This window comes from Trichosurus vulpecula, chromosome 2 (assembly GCF_011100635.1).
Source record: "Trichosurus vulpecula isolate mTriVul1 chromosome 2, mTriVul1.pri, whole genome shotgun sequence".
NCBI lineage: Eukaryota > Metazoa > Chordata > Mammalia > Diprotodontia > Phalangeridae > Trichosurus > Trichosurus vulpecula.
In genome coordinates, this window is record NC_050574.1 from 76,680,019 (window position 1) to 76,704,897 (window position 24,879).

The following is a 24,879-nucleotide window of genomic DNA, read 5'->3' on the forward strand; positions in this document are numbered from 1 at the left end:
GGTTTCCCTTCCTCTTTTTTTGAGCTGTGTTTTCTATTATACCACTTTTCTCCTAGACCTGTGTACTCTCAGGTGTGTCCTTCTTGGATGCTTCTGAAGAGTTTCCACCTACACACTAACTCAGCTAGGTTCTGTTTTTTCTTTACAGTTATGAATGATATCATCTCAACCATGTTCAATAAAAAGTTTTTGGAGGAGCTATTCAAGCCCCAAGAGCTCTATTCCAAGAATGCCCTGAAAACAGTCTACAATCGCCTGGCTCACACCTCCATCATGGGACTAAGCCCGGGCAGCATGGATAAGGTGAGCAGAATCTCTCTTCTCTGCCTTACATTTCTTCTGCCCTTCCTTATTTTTGTTTTATTGCCCCAGACTGAATTGATAACCTAAACTAAATAATCTTCCCCCTTTTCCCACTTAATTCACTTTCATTCTTATTTGGTCTCCAATTAGGTGTTATTGCAGAAAACCAGGAATATCAAAACCACCTTTAGATTATTTTCAAAATTGTTCTAGTGTAGTAATGTAAAATTATCACTTCAGGAAAACAAGTTGGGGCATTTCAATCTGAGGAAGAGTAGTTCTGTTTAGGGGTGCTGCATTATGTAGCTTATAAAAGTCGTGAAGTCTGACTCTGTGGATACCACACCTGCCAGATGTTTGCTTCTGTCCTCAAGGAAATAATAGATGCCCCAGCCTATGTACCAAGGAGATCCTGAGCCATGGCACATCTTTGGGGCTTCATCCAACCCTGCAGCTCAACTGGGGCCCCACTGTCATTTGATTCATCTCAGCCCCCAGTCACTTCCCCTCCCCATTCTCCCTCAGAAAGGGCCTCACCTCCCACTGCACTAGAGAAGATGGTGTTACACACTAGAAATGTGGCTGAGTCAAGAGACCTGGTTCAGATTCTGGCTCTTGACATTTACTGCCTGTGTGACCATGGAAACAGCAGTCAACCTCTCTGAGCTTTCGCTTCATTTATCACAGGGAGCTAATAATATTACACTCTCCAACTTACAAAGTCATCGGAAAGAAAGTGCTTTGTAAGCTTTAAAGGGCTGTAGAAATAGGAAGCATTGATACTAGTGTGATCATCAAACACCACTCATTTAAGTATTATATCATAATAAAATTAACATAGCCCATTAAGTAATACAATAATAAGGCTATCCAATGTGAATTGTCACATTGGGGGCAACTAGATGGCACAGTAGGTAGAGTATTGGGCTTGCAATCAGGAAGACTTGAGTTCAAATGCAGCCCAACTCACTAACTGTATGACCCTGGACAAGTCACTTAACCACTGTCTGCCACAGAAGGTGGGATTTTAGTTGGGACTTAAAGGAATCCTGGGAAGTCGGTAATCAGAGTGGAGGAGGGAAAGCATTTGGGACTTGGGGGACAGCCACAGGAAATTCTTGGTCTTGAGAGATGAAAGATCTCATTTGTGGAACTCCCAGTGACACTGGGTGAAAGAGTACATTTGGGGGAGTAAGGTATAAGAAGACTAGAAAGGTAGGAGGGGGCTAGGCTAGGAAGGACTATGAATGTCCAACAGAACATCTTGTGTTTGATCTGGGAAGCAATAGGGAGCCCCTGGAGTTTATCAAGGGGTGGGGAGTGGAAGTATGACATAGTTAATCCTGTGCCTTAGGAAAATCACTTTGGTGGCTGAATGGAGGACGAACTAGAGTAGGAAGAGCCTGGGGCCAGCAGTCTCACCAGTAGACTAGAGTGCGGCAGTGTCAGTGTCGGATTGGAGGATGTAAAGGTGAGGCTGACAGGCCTTGGCAGTAGCTCAAGTAGGAAGAGTGAAAGACAGTGAGGAATCTGGGATGACTGCTGGGCTGCGAGCCTCAGGGACAGGAAGGGTGGCACTGCCCTCTGTAGTATAGGGAAGATAGGAGGAGGGAAGAGTTTAGAGAGAAAAATAATGGGATGCTCACTGAAGAGCCCTTCTAGTTCTAAATCTGTGGTCCGATAGCTTTTTTTTCCTTCCACTGCTACACTTCTAAACATAAGTGATCTACACCTGTTGCCTCCCAGCACCTCCGCTTTCTCCACCCTTAGCCCTTTATAATCTGGTTCCTGCCTACAACTCTGCCATGACCGCTTTTCCAAAGCTCACCAATGCTCTTTCTTCCATCCAGATTTTCTTGACCTCTCCAGTATATTTGACACTAATGACTGACTTCCTCCATCTTGAAACTCTTCTTTTGGTTTTAGCTTACTTCTCCTTACTACACCTGTGTTTCTTTCACTGACTCAGAATTACAGAATCTCAGAAGGGGAAGGGACCTCTGAAACCATCGAGTTCAGCCTAAGAATCCCATCTAGAATTATTTTGAAGAACTCAGGTGATAGAGAACATATTACCTCCCAAAGCATCTGATTCCACATTTGGATAACTTTAGTTGTTGGGAGATCTTTTTTTAAGTCTATAGCAGGGGTGGGGAACCTGCGGCCTCAAGGCCACATTTAGCCCTCTAGATCCTCAAGCGCGCATGTTCTGTGAAGTTTGGATTCCATCAAAGGGCCACACTTGAGGACCTAGAGGGTCATGTGGCCTCTAGGCCCTCAGGTTCCCTACACCTGGTCTATAGTGAGGTGATCCTTTTACTGTTACTTAGTTCACTGTGTTGATCTTGCCTTAGCAGCTACTCCAAACCTTCTTTCCTCAAGCCTCCCACACACTCCCTTGCCTACAGTGTCATAAAGTACCTCACCTCAAATGTTACTGAGAAAATAGAGAGCATTCGCCATTCACTCACTCTTCTCCTTTTACCCTCCATCACAAAATAACTTGACATCATCCTTCCTCCTTTATTTCAGTCTCTGATAAAAAGGTGGACTTTCCCCTCGCCAACACTAGCTCTCTCTCTCTCTCTCTCCCCCTCCCTCTCTCCCCCTCTCCTCCCTTTCACCCTGTCCCTCATCAAAATTGTTTTCCTTCTGACTACCACCTCTTCCAATCCTCCCCTTCCATCAGCCCCCACCCTCTTATGCCCATCCCCTCCTACTTCCCTGTAAAGTAAGATAAATTTTTATACCCAACTGAGTACGCATGTTAGTCTTTCTTTGAGCCAGTTCCAATGAGAGTAAGATACAAGCGTTGCCTGCCACCCCCCCCCCATCTTGCCTTCCACTGTAAAAGCTCTTTTTTGCCTTTTTTTATGTGAGATAATTTACTCCATTCTCTTCCCCCTTCTCCCAGTGCATCCCTCTTTCTGACCCCTTAATTTTATTTTTTAGATATTATCCCATCATAATCAACTCATACCCATACCCTCGGTCTGTATATACTCTAACTGCCCTAATAATGATCAAGTTCTTAAGAGTTACAAGTACCATCTTCCCATGTAGCAATGTAAACAGTTTAAGCTAATTGAATCCCTTATGATTTCTCGTGCCTATTTACTTTTTTATGCTCCTCTTGAGTCTTGTATTTGAAAGTCAGATTTTCTATTCAGCTTTAGTCTTTTCATCAGGAATGCTTGAAAGTCTTTTATTTCATTAAATATCCATTTTTTCCTCTAAAGGATTATATATCAGTTTTGCTGGGTAGGTGATTCTTGGTTGTAATCCTAACTCTTTTGTCCTCCAGGATCCTTTAATGTATAAGCTTCTAAATCCTGTGTTATCTTGATCGTGTTTCTTTCTGGCTGCTTATAATATTTTCTCCTTGATCTAGGAGTTCTGGAATTTGGCTATAATATTCCTTGGAACTTTCATTTTGGGATCTCTTTCAGGAGGTGATTGTTGGATTCTTTTAATTTCAGTTTTACCTTCTGATTCTAGGATATCAGATTAGCTTTCCTTGGTAATTTCTTGAAATATGATATTGAGGTTCTTTCTTTGATCATGGCTTTCAGGTGTCCAATAATTTTTAAATCATCTCTCCTCAATCTATTTTCCAGGTCAGTGATTTTTCCAGTGAAATATTTCACATTCTCTTCTATTTTTTCATTCTTTTGATTTTGTTTTATTGTTTCTTGATGCCTCATGGTGCTATTAGATTCCATTTGCCCAATTCTAATTTTAAGGAATTATTATCTTCAGTGAGCTTTTGTACCTCCTTCTCCATTTGGCCAATTCTACTTTTTAAAGGAGTTCTTCTCTCCAGTGAAATTTTATACCTCTTTTTCCATTTGGCCAGTTCTGCTTTTTAAAGAGTTCTTCTCTTCAGTGGATTTTTGTGTCTCTTTTACCATTTGGCCTATTCTATTTTTCAGGTGTTATTTTCTTTAATATTTTTGTGCCACCTTTATCAAGCTGTTAAGGCTTTTTTCATTATTTTCTTGCATCATTCTCATTTCTTTTCCCATTTTTCCCTCTACCTCTCTTATTTGATTTTTAAAATCCTTTTTTGAGCTCTTCTGGGAATTCTTTTTAGACCTGAGATCAATTCACATTTACCTTTGAGGCTTTGGATGTGTCTATTTTGACTTTGTTGTCTTCTTCTGAGATTGTTTTGACCTTTCCTATCACCATAGTAACTTTCTGTGGTCAAGTTATTTTGTTGTTGTAGTTTGCTCCTTTTTCCAGCCTATTTCTTGACTTTTAACTTGATGTTAAAGTAGGGCTCTACCCCTAGGGTGGAAAAGGCACCAGCTCTAGATTTAGGTTTTTTGTTCTGCTATTTTCAAATCTAGTTCTGGGGATCTGTAAGTTTTCAGTTCTTCCAAGGTAGTGTGATCTAAGGAGAGGTGTGGTCACTGCTGTCCTGGCCTGTGCTCTTGTCTGTGAGCAACCACAAGCACCACCCTTTTCCACCCTGGAACTGCGACCAAGGTCCTTGTCATCCCTGCTGCTGCATGTGCTAGTGTGCCAATGCTTCTCTTTGTCCAAGACTGTAACCAGGAACTGTGCATAGGCAATGCAACAGAGTCTTGCACCCAGGGCCAGCAAAGGGTCCAGTGTAATCTTCTGACCAGGCATCCAACCTCCTTACCATCTGTGGGTTGAGAGCTCCGGAAGCTGCCTCTTTCCCTTCAGTTATCCCCAAGGCCTACTGTTGGTTTACCAGGGAGAGGCCTCCCATGGACTGTGCTCTATTCTCATGCCAGTGAGATAGACCTTTCCTGCCAGCCTTCCAGATTGTCTTGGGCTGGAAAATTGTTTCACCCTGTCCTTTTGTTGGTTCTACCACTCCAGAATTCATTTTGAGGCATTGTTTTAAAGTTGTTTGGAGAGGAATTTGGGAGAACTCTGGTGAGTCTCTGCTTTTAGTTCTCCATCTTGGCTTCACCCCCATTTGTCACTTTTTATAGTCAATAATACTCCATTAACTTAACATACCACTATTTGTTAATCTATTCTCCCTTTGATGAATACTCATTTTGTATCCAGTTCTTTGATACAGCAAAAAATGTTACTATAAATATATTTGTACACTTGGGTCACATAATCACAGATTTTGAGGGTTAGAAGGCTATGATGTAGTTTTCTACTGGGCTCTTTATAAAACTGAATCTTCACCATTCGTCCTTGGTTTCTAATGTCTTAGCTACTTTAGGCTTATCAGAGACCCTTCTGAGACACTGTGGGAAGAAGAGTAGTCTTCCTTAACTACAGGGTTCACAAGGCGTTAGGTCAGTGGGATTAGAGGAGGAAGACAGACTTCAGCTGAGGGTGCCATTCCTTCTACCTAATAAATTCTTTCTCAGGGGACTAGCTGGAATTGCTCTAATCTCCTGGGCCTAAACTGATGACCCACAGGGCATATCCAGGTTTCCTTAGCCAACCCATCAATGTCACTCCAGTTTATCTAAAGACTTTTTGCATTTAATCTGAAGTCTTTGATTGATTACTTGAATAGAGATGTTTAGGCCTTGGTCACACCTCTGGGTTTGATTGATTCAATCAAGCAAGATGTGTTCTCTGATACTGAGTTTTCTCTGTCACTGAGGCAGCTAGAATAGTGATCTGGACTTGGAGTCAGCAACAGCTGCATTCAAATCCAGCCTCACACATTTACAAGCTGTATCACCCTCAGCAAGTAACTTAGTTTCCTCGACTGTAAAATAGGGATAATAAAAGCACATACCTCTTATTGTTGTTTTGAGGATAAAATGAGATAATATTTTTCAGGTGCTTTGCAAACCTTAAAGTACTATGTAAAAGCTATTTTGTAGTTGTGGTAATTAGTATATAGTTAGTTGTAGCTATTGTTATTGATAAATATATCAAGGCTAAATGAGGTACAACCCTACCTTCACGCTAGACAAGAAGTAATGAGGGTAGAAACTAGGGTGATGGCAGTAGGTGGAGAGAAGGGGACAATACTATAAAGGGAGAATCTGAAACTAATCGAATATGAGGAGTGAGGAAGAGGGAACTACCAACGATGACTTGGATCATGGAGCAAAGTAAGGGGAAAAATGATGGTATGCTCAATAGAAATAGAGAAGTCTGGAGGAAAAACAGGCTTAGAGGATAATATAATTAATTTCACTTTGAACGTGTTGAGTTTGAAATGCAAGAAATCAAAGAGATGTCTAGCAATTGATAATATGGAACTGGAGTTCAAGAGAGATTTCTGCTTGACATACAGATCTTTTCTCAAATTTTTTCAGATCTGGGAGTCATCTGGGTAGAGGTGATGTTTAAATCAATGGAAACAAATGAGATCATCAAGGGAGAGGCATAAAGGGAGGAGAGAAGAGAGCCAAGGGCAGAACCCTGTGGGACACCCAAGCTAAGGGTTGTGAAAATATATAATCTGGCAAGACTTAGGAAGGGCAGTCAGACAAGTGAGAGGATAACCAGGAGAAAGCAGGCACAAGAAAGCCAAGAGAAGAGATAATGTAGAGCAGTTATGGATGAGGACTAAGAAAAAGCCATTAGATTTAGCAGAAGAAATCACCAATAACCTTAGAGAGTACATTTTTGGTCAGTTTGGTGGAATCAAAATCAGTATTGCAAGGAATAGAGAAGGAAGTGGAGGCAACAAATCTAGATGACTTGTTCTGAGAGTTTGGCACTAAAGGGAAAAGAGAGAGTGCTAATTTGAAGGTACAGTAGGATCAAGGGAAGGTTTTTTTGAGAATGAGGGAGACCTGAGCAGGCAAAGAGCTAACAGATAAGAAATAATTGAATGTAATTGGGAGAGAGCGAATGATGCACAGGCCAAGCCCTTAGAGAAGAAATGAGAGGATGAGATCTAGGGCACTTGTAGAAGGATTGGCCTGGACTAGTAGAAGTTGGCTTAGACCTCCTACTCAGAAACAGAAGTAAGTAAGGAGAACGGAGGGGATGAAAATAAACAGAAAGATAAGTAGATAGATCTTCACTAACCATCTCCTCATGTATAGACACACATGTACATATATATGTGGAGTATCCCGAAAGTCTTAGTGAAATTTTAAGCTTTAATAGCTGTATATGTTTTGAGGTGTGGAGTAGAGGAGATAAGAGAACTCAAGATGGATGTTCTCAATTTTCTCAGTAAGGTAGGAAGCAAGAACATTGGCTCCTTAGTAGACAAGAGGAAATGAGAAGGCATTAGGGCTTTGAGAAAAAAGATAAGATATAGAACAGCTACTGAAAAGACTGGGATATAGAATGATGGAAAAATAAAAGTTTTGCTGTGTGCTAGTAAGGATCCAGTTGAGATTAGACCACATCAAATTAATCCAACCATTCTGGAGAGTAATTTGGAACTATGCCCATAGAGCTGTAAAACTGTGCATACCTTTTGATCCAGCAATATCACTGCTAGGTCTGTATCCCAAAGAGATCATAAGAAAGGAAAAATATAGCAGCCCTTTTTTTGGTAGTAAAGAATTGGACATTGAGGGGATGCCCATCAATTGGGGAATGGCTGAACAAGTTGTGGTATATAAATGTAATGGAATATTGTTTGTTGTGCTATAAGAAATGATGAGCAGGCAGATTTCAGAAAAACCTGGAAAGACTTACATGAACTGATGCTGAGTGAAGTGAGCAGAACCAGGAGAACATTGTACACAGTAACAGCAACATTGTGTGATAATCAGCTACGATAGACTTAACTCTTCTCAGCAATACAATGATCCAAGACAAGTCCTAAAGACTTGTGATGGCAAATGCTAACCATATCCAGAGAAAGAACTATGGAGTCTGAGGACAGATCAAAGCATACTATTTTCACTTTTTTTTGGCTGTTTTTTGGGTTTTTTTCTCATGGTTTTTTTCCTTTTATTCTGATTCTTCGTTCATGACATGACCGATGTGGAAATATGTTTAACATGATTGTACATGTATAACCTATATCAGATTGCTCACTGTCTTGGGGAAGGGAGAGTGAAGGGAGGGAGAAAAATTTGGAACTCAGAATCTTACAGAAGTGAATGTTGAAAACTATCTTTACATGTAATTGGAGAAAAAATAAAATACTATTAAATGAGAGAGAAAGAGAGAGAGAGAGAGAGAGAGAGAGAGAGAGATTAGACTACATAGTTTGCAGTGAACTTAGTGGTGTGCCTTCTTCCTGCAGTACTCAGTAGATACAGGCTAAGAAGATGGATAGTGAGGTGATCCAGAGTTGGGAGTTGGCAGTAGCACAAGAGAGCAAGGGAGTGATGGGTGCAGGATAATATAAGTTAAATTGATTGTCTATAAAGTCAAGTCTCTCTTAACAGGAAGAAAAGAGGGGCCGGAAAAGGGGTGATAGATTGAGAGAAGGGGGAAAGATAGAGGGACTTGTAGTGAGGATCAAAAATAGGTCTAGCAAGAGGCAGGAGAAATGGAAGGGTAAGAGACTATGTCCAGAGATGGGGTTTTACTGGCCAACATTAAGGTGATGCCTCAGTTGTGATGGTGTTTTAAGGTCTGACTGACCATGCCTATGGGTCACTGAGGTAGAATAAAGCCATAGATCATAGGAGGCGAGATATTTGAGGAGACCTCAAGCCTAACTATGATGAAAAGTTGGATTGGAGAGGTGATTGCGAGCTGGTCTCAGACTTCTTGAGAAAGGAGGGAGAGGGACTGTGGGAATGGGTTAATCACAATAGCAAGGCTGTGGCCCAGATTACAGGATCACAGATCAGGAGTTGTTGGGAAGAGGGGGGACTTTGGAGGGCATTTGTTCCAATCCCTTCATTTTTCAGGTGAGAAAATAGAAACTCATTGCACTTAAGTGAGTTGCCCAAGGTCACACAAGGAGAAGTAGCAGAGCTAGGAGTTCTGCACTCTCCCAAGTTCAGCATTCTCTGTTTAATCATTGCCTTTATGCATTTGACTCATAGATCTTCATATCCAGGCCAAGGTCTCCCCTGATCTTCAGGCCCCTATTGCCATTGTCTAATGGACATTTCAAAACAGATGAGGACATCTCACACTCAGTGTGTCTGAAACTGAAGTCATCTTTCCCCCAAACCTTCTAGTCTTCCAGATTCCCTCTTCTTTCTATAGAAGGCACTATCATCCTTCTAATTGCCTGGGTTCTTAACCTCAGCATTATCCTGGATACCCCACTCCCCCTCACTCCAAATATCTAATCAATTGCTAAATTTTGCAGTTTTTACTTCCACAACATCTCTGAAATCCAATCTCTTCCCTTTACTCATAGAGCTAACCAACCACTTTAGTTTGGGCCCTTATTGACTCTCACCTTGATTATAAGGGCCTATTTATTGGTCTCTCAACCTCAGGCCTCTCCCCCCAACCCCACCACCAGCCTATCCTGCTGCCAAAGGGATTTTCCGTAAATGCAGATCTGGCTACGGCACTCCCATATTCAATTAGCTGTTGGATCTAGGATAAAATAGAAACTCCTCTGTTTAGCTTTTAGCAACCTTCATATGTCCTCAACCCCTTCTTTTCCAGCCTTATGGGACATTTCTCCCTCTTCCACATGATATCCAACTAAATTAGCCTTCTCTCTATCCATTGTGCATGACCCTCCATTCCCTCTCTCTGTGCCTTGGCCCCAGACGTTCCCTGTGCCTGAATGTGCTCCTTTCTCTCTATCTCAGAATCCATCTCTTCTTTCCAGTCAGCTTACGCACCACCTTCCACAGGAACCCTTTTTTGTTGCTTCTAAATACTTGTGCCCAAACTGCCTTGTGTTTAATCACTTTGTACTTATTTGTATTTACTCTCCTTATAATTATTCTGTGTATATTTACATATGGATTCGTTGTCTCCCCTGTTAGAACGTCAGCTCCATGGGAGCAGAGATTATTTCATTCTTTGTATTTGCATCCCTGTAGTATAGCATACATAACATAGGGCCTGGTACTCAAGGGATTCATAAATGCTTGTTGACTGATGGATAAAGGGAGGTGGAATAACCCCCAAAGCAGGAGCGCTTGTGGCGTGATGGTAGCAGTGATGATGGGGAATGCTAGACGCTGCCACCTCCTATAATGGCATCCTCTTCCTTTGTGTCTGGGGATGTGAATCCCAGAATTTCAGCTTCAAAGGAACCAAGTTCAGCCCAGTCCTGAAAAATAGCCTCCTCTACAGCATGAGACAAATTCAGCCCTTGCATGTCAGCTTCCACTGTGGAGCTGCTATTTCCTGAAGTGCCCCGCCTCTTACAGAGCTCTCCTGGGCAGGAAGGGCTTCCTCCTCCCCTCCCCCTTCCTTCCACTGCTCTTCACATTGCAGGAACCTGACAGAGCCCCTTCACCATCCTGGTGACTCTTGTCAGACCGGCCAGCCAGAGTGAAGGATGGAGCTGGAAGTCACCGACACCTAGGTTCAAAACTTGCCACAGACCCTAATTCTGAACTGTATGACCCTGGGCAATCACTTCTCTGAGCTTCAGTTTCTTCATTTATTTGTGAAATGGGGATCATAATAGCACCAGCTTCTAGGGTTGTTGTGTTGAACAATAAAGGGGACGTAAAACACTGTACAAGCCTACTTACAAGTGCTACATAACCGTCACCTGTCACCGTTACGATTATCGTTATTAATTATTATTGTTATCCTTAAAATGGCTGAACAAAGGACTCCACACGTGGCCCTGCCTTGTGCAGACGACAGTGGAACTCTCCTTAGCGGACGCCTGCTGGTCTTGCCTGTGGCCTGGCAGCCGAGCTTTGACCAGCCTTTTTACCTGCGTTAGTTGGCACTCTGTTAACTCAGTGAGCTCATGGTTCCCTAAGGAGCAGCTTTCCCCAAAGAGGATGCTCAGGAATATAGTCTTCCAGAGAGGACAAGGTTTCAGTGAGCATGAGAAGATAGAAAGAGTGAAAAAAGAGGAGACTGAGAATAAAAGAAAGTTTGCTAATTGAATGGGGGTTTAGAGGGTGTCATGGAAGGAGAGGCTGGAGGAGTGCTTTGGAAGTGATAACTTTGAGCTGGAAGGGGAAAGGAAGCCATAGAATGTCCCAGGAGGCAGGAACACTGAACCACTGGGATAATGGGAGCAAGAGCTGAAAATTTGCTGGCCAGAGGTCCGGAAAATAACCATTGGTTGGAGCTTCTGCAGTCCATTGTCCTGTGATGGAGTAGAGTGTTCTTTCTCCAAATACCAGTGCTCTGGGGATGGGTGAGTGGCAGGAAGTTTATTCTAGAGGGCCGGGTCCCCAGAGTAAACTTAAATGGTACCAGCTTTAGAAGGTGGAGAATGAGGCATTTATTTAGAGGTGTGTTTGACCCTGTCAGTCCTAGTGTCTCCCCAGGGTCCAGTCAAGGCCTAGAGAAAAACATGAAGATGAGATCAAGAAAAGAAATGAACCCAGCAAATGTACGATTTTATCATTGGGGCACACTCTCCCAGAATGCACTGCTCCATGCATTTGGAAATGTTCTTCATGCGTTGCAATGGACAAGAAAATTAATCACCACTATACCCAAACAGCTATAAAAATGTGCATACCCTTTGACCCAGCAATACCACTTCTAGGGCTGTATCCCAAAGAGATCACACAAATGGGAAAAGGACCCACATGTACAAAACTATTTATAGCAGCACTTTTTGTGGTGGCCAAGAACTGGAAATTGAGGGGATGCCCATCAATTTATAAATGGCTGAATAAGTTGTGGTATATGAATATAATGTAATACTATTGTGCTATAAGAAATGATGAGCAGGCGGACTTCAGAAAAACCTGGAAAGACTTAGATGAACTGATGCTGAGTGAGGGGAGCAGAACCAGGAGAACATCGTGCACAGTTACAGCCACATTGTGCAATGACTAACTTTGATAGACTTGGCTCTTCTCAGCAATGCAAGGTTCTAAGAAGACAATTCCAAAAGACTTATGATGGAAAATGCTATCCACATCCAAAGACAGAATTACAGAGTCTGAATGTAGATCGAAGCATACTATTTGTTCTCTTTTTTTTTGTTTTGTTTCTTCTTTCTCGTAGTTCATTCCATTGGTTATAATTCTTCTTTACAACATGACTAATGTGAAAATATGTTAACGTGAATGTAAATGTAGAGCCTATATCAGATTGCACTCCTTCTTGGTGAGGGGGGGAAGGGAGAGAGGGAGAGAAAATTTAAAACTCAAAAGCTTGTGGAACTGAATATTACAAGCTTAAAAATAAATAAATAAATTTTTGAAAAATAAATGTATAACATTAAAAAAAGAAAATTAATCACTAACCTTCTGGTGGTAAGTCTTTCCAAATTTAGCTAGGCTAATCCTGAGAAAACTGATACATAGGCATGCCCAAACCTGCACATGAAGATCTTCTGGCTGGAGAAAAACCAAGGTGGCTTCCATGTCACAGTGAGACAACAGAGGATTTTAATAGAGGAATAATAATAGGTGGCACAGTGAATAGAGTGCTGCACCTGGAGTCATAAAAACTCATCTTCCTGAGTTCAAATCCAGCCTCAGATACTTACTAGCTGTGCAACCTTAGGTAAGTCATTTAACCCTGTTTGCCTCAGTTTCCTCATCTGTAAAGTGAGCTGGAGAAGGAAATGGCAAACTGCTCCAGTATCTTTGCCAAGAAAACTCCAAATGAGCTCATGAAGAATAGGACACAACTGAAATGACTCAACTACAAAAAATATTAATAGCACAATGTCATTATCACATTTATTGATCACTCACTATGACCTAGGTAATTTATTTCTGTGTTTATTGGGTGGGTTTTTAGCTCTACGACTTGATGACCATGGCTTTCAAATATCAAGTGTTGCTGTGTCCCCGACCTAAAGATGTATTGCTGGTCACTTTCAACCACTTAGATACCATCAAGGATTTTATCCGTGACTCCCCAACCATCGTGAACCAAGTGGATGAAACCTTTCGGCAAATAATTGAAGTAAGGACATTATCAGTCATTAAGCCTTCAGCCCTGTTCACATTCTTTGTCATTTCAATATTTAGGAAAGGTAAATTCCATAGCCTTGGAGGCCCACAAGTCTCCTAACAAAATTCTGAACTCTCTGAGAAGAATCTACTACCTCAGAAAACATTTTAGACATTAGCTTCAACTGTTTGCCCCTGTCAGTGACCGCAAAGAGTAGCCAGTGTTTTCTGGCCTTTTTGGAGAGGACTTCCTAGAATCCTCGAGTCTCTGAGCTGTAGTATACAGGATCTCAAAGTGGCATCTAATCTAACCTCATGCCCAGAGATCTCTTCTGCCACATCCCCAGCCAATGGTCCTCCATCCTCCCCAAAAGCTGATAGTGAATGTTCTACTAGGTGTCTTCTGGTATCAGCCCAGGTGCAAGTATCTTCTCCATTAAGCTTTAATTTCCTTTTCTGTAAAACTATGGATGGAGAGAGAGGAGGAACTTAAGAAGACTGTTCTGGAAAACCCCTAAGATGTCTCCTTTAGAGCTAGAACTCTATGATTTTTATTAACTTCTGGGGTATGTTCTCAGGAGTTTTGGGGGGGAAGACAAAAAGTACTGTAAAGATACTTCAAAGATCCCTATTCTCTGATAATTTTCTTCATACTAGTTTCATTTTATTTTTATTCTGTTACTGTTCCCTTGGGTGGCCCAGCTGTCATGGCTGCTGCTGCTGCTGCTTTGCTTTGCTTTTCTGATCGTTCTGGATCCTTCATTTCACTGTGCACCCACCCCTGCCCCTTCTCAGAAAGGTCATGGGCCTTGTTCTCTCTGCTCTTTGGCAGGTGTATGGTTGTCTCTCTGCTGGTGAGTTCCATCTCATCAGACAGACCCTGCTGATTTTCTTTCAGGACATGCACATCCCGGTAAGTAGATGAACAGTCTCTTACATGATCAGTCAGCCTTAAAATGGAGCTGGTGTCAGAACATAGAGGTATGGGTTGGGGGACCCACACTAAGATGCAGCAGGGTCCAGAAAAACACTCTGTGGAGGGCAAGTACAGGGGACAGAACTCTCCGCTTTGGGTAAGGAAGGTCTCAGCCCTGCACTAGCATGGGCCCATGTAAGTTTTCTGGGCCTCATTTGTTTCCTCATCTATAAAACAAAGACACTTGTACTATGTACTTCACAGTGCTGTAATAAGGAAAATGCTTTCTAAACTGGAAAGTTCTCTAGAAATGTGAGTAGTTGTTAATAGCAAAGACAATAATAATAGCCTTAATATAGTAAGAGTCTATCTAGAGGTATAGTTTGAGCAGGGTCCTTGATTCCTGTTTTAAAATCATACTACCCATCTTGTAGGGATAAATATCTCACCTGCTTCAATTAAACACAAAGACCTTTCTGCCTCCATTTGCAGGAGAATGTGATGTAATCTCCAGAGATCACCTACTTAATCACCATTCTTCCTACAAGTGAAGTTCTGTTTGCAAAACACAGGCTCTGTGGTTAAATTAAGAAAACGAGTGGCTTCTAATATGGTTGATTTGTGACAGAAACTAACACAAGTGGCTTTTTTTATACTTACATCTCCAGTCTTACTTTCCATCATTCCCCTCACATATCCATTCCTCCAGCTGGTCTGGACAACTCAGTGCTCCCATTCCCACCCCTCCTCACACCATTCCCATGGATCCTCTTCAATTATCAAAGTCCTACCCTTCAAGCCCCAGGCCTCAAGTCATACCGCTTCCATGAAGCCTGCCAGCCCAGCCCACGGTGTTCATTTTTTCCTTGGACCTCCTCTAACACTTACCATCTGTATATGCTCCTTTATATCCTTAGTTCTCTTTTTACACATATGCTCTATCTCACAGACTAGATTGTGAGCTCTTGGAGGGCAAGGACCGGGTCTTACCTGTCTTTATATACTCAGTGCCGAGCACAGGGCCTTACACATAACAGATGCTTAATAGGTGACAACTATTTACAATGGAAAAGCAAGCCACTCTCTAAGACCACCTGATATGAGAATGTTGTGTTTCATTTATGAGGGCAGTTTTTAAAATCCTGAGGAAGCCACAGTGCCAACTCTCGTTTTAGTCATGCCATGTGAAAAATTAGTAATAGATGATATTAAAAATAGAATTATTCACAGAACATAAATAACTTTAGTTAATGTGATTAGCTTGTTAAAGTCTCTTAACAGTTTTTAGTTCGTGACACGTCAAGCCGGCATTAAGGATTTTCATTTGAGAAGAAGGCTGTAAAACACGAACTAACACCTGACTCTTTTGCCCCTATTGCCTCACACATTCCTCCTGAATTCTAGCATACCTGCCAGTCTCAGAAATGATTTTTTATACATTTGATTCTTAGATTGTACTCACTTTGCCTGATACTAAAAATGATATCACTACTGTATTTTTCCTAGGTGTCCATATTTCTAAAGGACAAAGTCCAGAATTCAAATGGCCGCTTTGTGTTGCCAATATCTGGGCCTGTTCCATGGGGAATCGAAGTTCCTGGACTCATCAGGTGAATTCTTGGCAGTAATGATTTGACAGAGGTTCTTAATACCTTTTAAACAATTAGCTTCGTGAGTACAGGATAGAGGAAATACAACTTGATATCATGTGGGCATCTTAGTGACTTAAAGTTCAATTTAAGTCAGTATAATGTAGCTACCCCTTCCCCCCCACCAAAAAAACCCTAAGGTTCCATTAATAGAAGTTCAGTGTCCAAAGCAGGAAAAGTTATTTACACAACTCTGTGCTGGCCAGATTAACTCCTAGAGGATTGGGTTCCACAAGAGAAAGAATGATCAACTATCCATGGAAAGCAACCCAGAAGAGAGTGACCAGCATGGCAAGGGAACTGGATGACCTCCAATGTGAATATTAGTTCAACAGACTAGTCAGATGTAGCCTGGAAAAGAGAAATCTTAGTGGAAACATAACCATCCTCAGATATTTTAAGTCCCTCCATGTGAAAAATAGATTAAACTTGTTCTGTGGGAATTGAAAAAAATAATTTGGACTGGTAGGTAGGTTATGGGGAGGCAGATTTTGAATCAATATAAAAAATAACATTTTCTTAGAGATATCCAAAAATGGAGTGGGTTAGTGGGTTCCCTATCACTGGATATATTATGATAAGGCTTAATGACCGTTTGTCAGAGGTGATGTAACTCTTGCTGATCTGCGTATCAGACAAAGATTTGGACCAGGTAACTTTCAGTTCTCTTCTTGTTTTTTCTTCAGTTTTCTTTGAACTCTTGAGATTTGTTTTTGTTATAAACTAAGGTCTCAGTCATTGACCTTAACTATACAGAGTTGAGTAAAGTTTCCCTCCACAAAGCACACTTCTACCCTGCCCCACCACCATTTTTCATTCTACCCTGTGTGGTTATAAAAAGCATTAGAGCTTATCCGTAACATTGGGAGCAGTGTTTTATGGGCAAAAACAGCAAGTCCTTATCCTCTGGTATAAAGAATAAAGCTCATAAAGGTCTTTGCCCCTTGAGATCATTCTGAACCATTCGTTATGTTGCAGGATGTTTAATAACAAAGGAGAAGAAGTGAAGAGAGTGGAATTTAAGCATGGCGGACACTATGTCAGGGCACAAAGTGAAGGTTCTTTTGATCTTTATGGAGACAGAGTCCTCACACTAGGGACAAATATGTAAGTAAACTCTGTCTTCCTGAAAGAACCCAAGTAGAATGGCTTTGAATTAAAAGCCTCTTTGAGCCTAGCAATAAGAGCCATTGATAGAGGCAGAGATGGCTCTCTTCCTCCTGTGGAATGCACGTAGATCCTTGATCTTGTCGTAGAAAACTAAGAGTATAACACTGAAAAGAACTCCATAGGTAAAGAAAAAGGCACCAATCAGCCTGGAAGAAAGCTGGCCAGAGCCTCCAATCATGCCCTTCAGCAAGCGGCCAAAGAGGCATTGACAATGTATTATTGTCTGCCTTGAGGCTGTACCCTAAAGACCACTGAGCCTTTCTGTAGGACTTGCTGATGGAGCCTCCGATATGTGTTTCTCCCCTTAGTAGAATGTGAGCTTCTTGAAAGCAGGAACTGTCTTGCTTTTCTTTTTGTACCCCCTAGCGTTTGCACATTTTCGTTGTTCAGTCATTCGGTCCTGTCTAACTCTTCATGACCACATGGACCATAGCACACCAATACTGTCCATGGGATTTTCTTGGCAAAGATACTGAAGTGATTTGCCATTTTCTCCTCCAGTGGACTGAGGTAACAGAGGTTAAGTGTCTTGCCCAGGGTCACACAGCTAATAAGTGTCTAAGGCTGGGTTTGAACTTAGGTCTTCCTGCTTCCAGGCCCAGTGCATTATCCACTGAACCACCTAGATGCCTCAAATGTGTATTTGAACATCGTAAGCACTTAATAAATGCTTTTTCCTTTATTCTTTTATTGCTCTAATAGTATGTATTTTTTTCAGTTTTACATGATTATCACATTTGGCCATATTTAGGGATAACCCTAAAACATGAAGGGAGATGCTTCCCAATTCTGTGTTTTCCTGTTTTTGTTCACTCCTGAGGGACTGAAAATTCTGAGTGTTTGATACCCACTTAGTAATCTAGAATCCAAATACCTTTCCAAAATCCATACACCTAAAACCATACTCTTCATTCCAGCTCCTCAATGCCTCAAAGTAACTAATGTGGGAATTGTAATGGGATATAATTAGAAAGCCTGTGAAATGATACAGGAACCGGGAAAATACTTTAACTACTTGTTACTGATACCAGGTACAGCATTAGTCGGCCAGTGGAAACACATGTGTCTGGAGCATCAAAGAACTCAGCTTTGAAAACTAAGGTGAGTTCCTTTCTACTCTCCCGTATTGCCATCCTCAGATTTTACCGTCAGTCTATGTTGAACCTTTCCTGTGAACATAGCCTGCAGCAGCCAAGGTGGGGATAAGGACTGTTGAGAGTTTAAAACAAACGTTTCCCTTAGCACTTGTCCTCTTCTCAGGTCCATCAGAAGGTCTTCCCCTTTAAAATGTGGTCTTCCTAACTGTCCTTTAAGGTGTGCAGTTTCAGTGAGCAAATGTAGATCATCCAGGCCTTTGCCTGACAAACCCAGACACCACACACCAGGTCATATGAACCAGTGCCTTAAGCCAGTGGTTACTATAGCTTGATACTAGCACTTCTGTGGATCCTCTGCTTCTAAAAGTGCTTCCCTGTTTAGTGATGCAGTGCATGAATCCTAAGCAAGGTTTTAAGTTCCATTATATATAAATTCCCAGTACTTTGGTAAACAGCTGGTTATGGAATAAACCACTTTTATCACTGGATCAGTACTCTAATGCCTCTCAGTGGCATCTCTCACCACTAGAGGGCAGCGTGAAAGCTCATTCAAAATGAGGCCTGGGAGCAAGCCCTTGATCCCATGGATTTAGCTGATAGTACCAAGAGAAGAAAAAGAAAACTAATGGACCCTAAAGTAAAAAGCAAAAAGTTCTCATCTTTACAGAGGAAAGATACTTTGTCAAGAAAGAGTTGGCACTGCTGCAGCCAGGGCTTTACCTGGCCTCTGTCTCAGAGCATGTGGCTGGAGCCATTCCACAGCCTCTCATGGAGGCCTAATGCACACCAGCTGAGCTTGTCAGGTGAACTCCCTCTGCTTAGAGTTCAGATCACTTCTTTCTTATGACTAAGAGCTTGCTTCTGCTGCTGTTAGAGAATGGTTAGAGGCATTTCCAGGCTTTCTGAATGGACCTAATTTACCCCAGAAATCATGTTGTCTTATTTTTATTTGAGCTATATTTTCCTTTATTTGAAATGTTAACCCCAAGTCTATGTGATCTGTTACAGTATCTGAAGCTTGTAAGTGTGAACACCTTCACATAGCTAAAAAGCATGAAATTGTTTTAATAGGACAGCACTGCCCCGAACCCTCTTGCTAAAGAAGAACTGAATTTCTTGGCCAGGTTGTTGGGAGGAATGGAGATTAACAAAACCAGTGGCCCTGAACCCGGATTCCGGTTGAATCTGTTTACCACTGATGAAGAAGAAGAGTATGTTTTACTCCTATTGGTACTTTGATGGGTCTGTCAGGATAGATATTCTCTCCTCCTACCCCTTCAGAATACAGCCCTCCATGCTTTCTGCTGCTGTGCTGAGAGAGAGAGAGAGAGAGAGAGAGAGAATCATGTTTATGAATGTAGTACTTGGATTATCCATTTGTTGTCCTTCATCTTACTGTATGACTGGCCAATCTCCTGGTCGTACACACCGTATCATAAAGTGTTTTGTACCCCTTCTTATACATGTCACCCATTAGCTCAGAAACTTAGTGGCTGTATAATCATAGACAAATCACTTAAGTGCCCATAGCCCATTCCCTCATCTCTAAAGGGGGTGACCCCATGCTTCTCCCTGAAACAAAGGCCCATCTTTTTGACATCACTGTCCTCATGATGCTGAGAGGCCACATTAGGGCAATGGGTCTGTCATTAGAGTGACGTGACTTGGATATGTGGAGGCTGCAGCATATGCCCAGTAAAGAACTGAGGGGAAAAACAGTATAAAAGAAATTACCAAAGAAACATGAACCAGAAAGGAAGCAGATGAGTGTTGTATCAAGAGTGTGGGGTGACTGAGGGACAACCTATGGCTTCCAGTGGTGCCCATTCAATGTCAAGAGATCTGGGGGGGAACCTCACAGGTCATGGACACAGTGGGGATGTGTGAGCTGCAGGGGAAGGAATGACCTACTGGAGAAAAACGGGGATGACCTACCACACAGTGAGGAAAGGTGCTTTCCCAAAGCACTATTTAAATAGGAGCTCTTCTTGGTGTTGGTAGCATGCTGCAGCTAGTTACCCTCACTGCATGTTCTTCCTTTGACCTTTGAGTTACCTGCAGTTTTGATTTTCTGAGACCATGCCCTTCTCTGATTTGTGGCTGTGTGGTATTACTAATCACATTTAAGAGATTGGCTTTTGTGGCATTGAGCAGTCTGGATTAAAGTGCTGCACAGGTTCTCAAATATGATCTAGCCTCATCTCCTCCTATACAAACCTGGCTCTACCTCAGGCCAGCAAGCACAGCTAAGCCCAGAAGTGGGGAAGGTTTACAGTGGGAACCTGTGCATGGCTTTAATTCCAGCCTGCTCAGTGCCACGAAAGCCTGTCTATTTCTATGTAATGCTATTATTTTTCCGAGGCACACTGTATAGTTGCAAATCATAAGTGGCATGAATTCAAAAGAATCAAAAGTATATGTGTATATATACATATATAAACATGTTACGTGTGTATGTGTATATATATATAGTTATAGTTGTGCATTTGTAACCCTTCCTCAGAATCAGCACGAAGGTAGATTACTTTCCCCAATCCACCAGTCTCATGATGTCCGTGGCTAGTGACCCTGAAAAATAGGAAGGCAAACAAACTAACTCAGCAATCTACTTTCCAAACTATATATCATAGTCTTGGAATATGTACTTTTCACCCCCTTTATAATTCTGGTATTGACAGTCAAACTACTAATCCCTGCTTTATTTCTGTTGTCGTTCAGTCGTGTCTGACTCCTCGTTACTCCATGGACCACAGCACATCAGTACGGTCCATGGGGTTTTCTTGGCAAAGATGCTGGAGTAGTTTGCCATTCCCTTCTCCAGTGGATTAAGGCAAACAGAGTTTAAGTGACCTGCCCAGGGTAACACAGCTAGTAAGTGTCTGAGTACAGATTTGAACTCAGGTGTTCCTGACTCCAGGCCCAGTGCATTATCCACTGAGCCACCTAGCGGCCTAGCTGTTTTATTCCTACTCAGTAAAAATAGAAAGTGATTGGGCTAGCAATTAGGTGACAGCCCATCAAAGGCTGCTTTGAAAGCTCCTCCAGCACACCCTCAAATAAGAGGATATAGTTAAGAGCACTAAGCAGTGTTGTAAGGAAGCATTGGTCATATTGGGAAAACCTGCGGAAAATTAGGAAGTAGATCTCTTTCTTCTTATGTTTCTCTTAAGAAAACATATCTAAACTCTCAATGTATTGTTGCTATTCTTCCTGCCCTTCGTCCTTAGGCACGCAGCATTAACCAGGCCAGAAGACTTATCATGCCAAGTTATCAACATTCAGGCAGCCCAGGTGAGTGAGTGCAGGGCACCACGAAGCAGGGAAATGATTTAGCTTGGAGAAGGAGCAAGAACCTTGTAACAAGCCCTACTTTGTATGAAGACTTGAGCTTGGATGGGAGATAAGAGCTGGGTGGAAAAGAATAAGAAACCTTCTCAGCCAAACAGAGGAGAATTTTCACAATGAATAGTGTAGGAGAAAAAAGGAGAGGGGCACATTCTTGGGACTCCCCCAAAGAAGGAAGCCCCCAATTAACTCGATACCAGGAAGGGCATTGGATTGAAAAGCAGGAAGCCTAGCTCCTAGTGCTGCTGCCTCCATTTACTTGCTAGGGGACCTTGAGGAAGTCTCTCCACCTCAGTTTCTTCCATTCCAGAGTCAAAATCTAGTCCTTTTCGACACTTAGCATCTTGAATTTTTAATAGCCTTTAAAAGCCAATTCAGTTCAGCAAATATCTAGTTCAATTCAGTTTTCAAAAAACATTTATTAAATGCCCACTGTGTGTCTGGCACTTTGCTAAGTGTTAGGGATACCAGTGAGAAAAAGAAAAACTGCCTCCCTGCCTCCAAAGAGCTTGTAGTCTTAACAGGAGAAGACGACACACACAAGGAGGCTGGAAAGCCAGGAGATGGTGGGCTGGAAGCAGGCAGAGCAGCTGATGTAAAGTGTAGTGAGCTGAAGGTCCGGTTACTGCCCTCTGTACAGGAGGAGTACTCCAGCCCTCCAGTCGGAAGGGAAAGAAGACTGAGGGAGGTGGTATTCAAGGCCTGGGGTAGCAGCATGTTGGTGAAGTTAGAAATGATGCGCTTATCCTGGGAGGGGCATCTTGTTCTGTAGCGTTGAAATCAGGCCGGACAACAGATACAAAGTGGAGTGAACATTTACTGCCAATAAGGCCCAGTTCTGGGCCCTGAAAGGCCAGCCAAGGTGGGTAACACAGCCCCTGCCCTCAGAAGACTTACAGTATAGCAGGGAAGATAAGACAGACGATTTCTATACAGTATAGCAGAGAAGATAAGACAGGCCAGGACATAATCAGTACCATTAGGGAACTATGAACAAAAGCACCGTTTAGGTTTAAAAGAGGAAGAAGCCCCTTAGAGCAGAAGGGGAATGAGAATGTACTTAGTACCTAGAGTTGTTAGCGACCCGACATGACTTCCTGAGTAACAAGCTAGAACTGTTCTCTTAAAACATACTTCCTTCTAGACCCTGGGCCAACCATACATCCTCACATGCTTTCTGCCCGTTTCTGCCTTTACTGTCATTAACAGGATCAGCAAAGAAATGAAGAGCTAACTCGGATCATGGGGGAGTTTGAGATCCATGATCAGCCCCAACACAACACCAGCAAAGGTGACGACTTGCTGGCCATGATGGATGAATTGTAACTGTAACCTGGCAAGCTGGGGGTCCCGCCTACAGCAGAGACTGCTGGACCAAAGCTGCCTGAGACCGGACTAGGACCCTCAAAGATGCTGCTAGTTTTCTACCAAATGGAGCCTTTATCTCTTGTACTTTTTTGTAGTGTGACCAACCACACAAGCTTCTTTCCCTTGCTCAGAGCTCTCTCCCAAAGGCTCACTCGAGCACGCACATACACACATACGCGCGCGCACACACACACACACACACACACACACACACACACACACACACACACGGCACTCAGCTAAATTCATTCTGATTTTCAAACTTGACCTTTCCATGTTTCCTTTCCAAATGTTGGAGCAGCTATGGCTGGGCAGGCTCAGATCCCAGCCCCAGAGTATATAAGGGGGCAGGATCATGTGTGCCTCCTCAGCTTTGCTCCCTCGACTTGCCTGTGGGAGGTCTGGATCTTGTCAGCGTCTCTGATTCTTAATGGGGAATCCAAAGGTTTCTGTTTGTGTTCTGCCTTGTAGGGGATTTGGAAAGCTCTCTTCTCCCTAATGTAGTAGGAGCAAGAATCTCAGGGAGGCAGAGCAGTCAGGGCTGTATCGTGGACTATCCCAGCTGTGTCCTAAACAGGAACTGGGGAACATGGAGATGTACAGATATGTAGCTATATATGTATGTATATACACACACACACAAAGAAAATGTTTTGCTTTTCAGCATGGTCTGTGCTTCTTCCCCCCAGCTTTTTGTCCACTGCTTCCTCTATCTCTGCCGTCCCCAGGCTGGCATACCAGATAACCAAGAGGTCACGAGGTGTGTCTCACAAAGCCAGTGCTTTGTGCTCAGGTGACTGACATACCACAGGGAGCTGTCACTTTGCCTTTCCATTACCAGCCAGGCAATTTCCCTTCCTGAGGAAAAGATTCCTAAGTCTAATTAGGGCTCACTTAAAGTATTCCTAGGCTTTGCCCTCTTTCTTTTCAGTAGATTGAAACCAATTCAGCCTCTTGCTGTTGAAGCAGGAGTGATCTGAGGAGCCCCTCCCTCCCATCTGCTAGACTGTAACCTATGGGAGCTAGCCCATGGAGCGTGCTTTGCAACCGGGGAGGCCGAGGGCCATCCCATGGAGCATGCATGGGGATGGGCCTGCACCTCAGTCCCTTCTAGTGAACCAGATGCGCTCTTGCCTAGTGCTGAAGGATTTGCACTTCGGAATGATGCAGTAATCCTTTCTTGGTCCTTATGAACCATGGCTGGTTCAGTTCCAAATAAAGTATATAGATTAGACTTAAATTATTTATATATAGGAAGCATCCAGCTTGGTGATGTAGGACCTCATGAGGGGTGACTTGGCTTCTTCCACTCCCCCCACCCCCTTTACCTGTTGTGTCCAAGCTAAAACAAGCCTCTTCCGTAGTGAGAACAAGGGTAGAGATGACCCCATTCTCATCTTTAAAAGGGTAGCATCAGACATACTCTAGAACTGTGGACTGTGCCCTGGCACTGGAAGAGGGTTTTGATATGATGAATAAGTCTTCTTTACAAACCAGACAAGTTTAAGTTGCTTCCTGCTCATCTATCTCACAAAAGCGCCCCACCCCCCACCTCAGTAAAGTGTGTGGTAGATGGGGGTAGCATGCATTAACACTCGTCAAGGGTTTACAAAGTGCCTTCTGTTCAGCCCCTTTCTTTGACACAATTTGGGCTCCCTTTGAAGGGGGTAGTTTGGCTGGGTGCTAAGCAAGGGGGAAATGTTCCAGCCTGTTTCAAGGCTAGCTCCTACCCCTTTGTTTAAGTATGGCTGAGCATATGCTGCAAAGCCAGATTTTACCAGCTGCCAGGAGCATGTCCTCTGGACCCCTGGAGGTGAGCCACAAACTGCCAACAAGAGGCGGCCACCTCCCAATAACATATTCCTGAGCGATGCCAGTGATTTCAAACATATCTGTCTTCTTGGTAAATAAACAAGATAAAAATCTTTAGCCCTAAATTAGCTCTTTGATGAGGCAGTCTTTTGACATGTTCCATCCCTTTGGACTTAGATCAATGCTGAGAAAGTGAGTATAATTCCATTGTGTGGGGCAGTAGGCATGTCCAGAGACCACACGAGGGGACAAGGGGATAGGTCAGAAATAACAGAGATGGGGTGACAGCAACAAAACTCTCTGAACTCAAT

The 24,879-nt window shown here is 42.7% G+C and overlaps 1 protein-coding gene across 1 annotated transcript in view; it reads left to right on the plus strand.

Annotated features, from left to right (window-relative positions):
• OSCP1 (organic solute carrier partner 1) overlaps positions 1-24,693 on the plus strand; it is a 41,792-nt gene extending 17,099 nt beyond the window's left edge. Inside the window, exons 2-10 of the mRNA XM_036746896.1 lie at positions 149-303; positions 13,057-13,224; positions 14,044-14,124; positions 15,634-15,737; positions 16,755-16,883; positions 17,978-18,047; positions 19,115-19,254; positions 21,271-21,334; positions 22,598-24,693. Coding sequence (XP_036602791.1) covers positions 149-303; positions 13,057-13,224; positions 14,044-14,124; positions 15,634-15,737; positions 16,755-16,883; positions 17,978-18,047; positions 19,115-19,254; positions 21,271-21,334; positions 22,598-22,714 — 1,028 coding nt within the window. The 3' untranslated portion in view covers positions 22,715-24,693. The remainder of the gene's footprint in view (positions 1-148; positions 304-13,056; positions 13,225-14,043; positions 14,125-15,633; positions 15,738-16,754; positions 16,884-17,977; positions 18,048-19,114; positions 19,255-21,270; positions 21,335-22,597) is intronic.
• Positions 24,694-24,879: the final 186 nt, after the last annotated feature.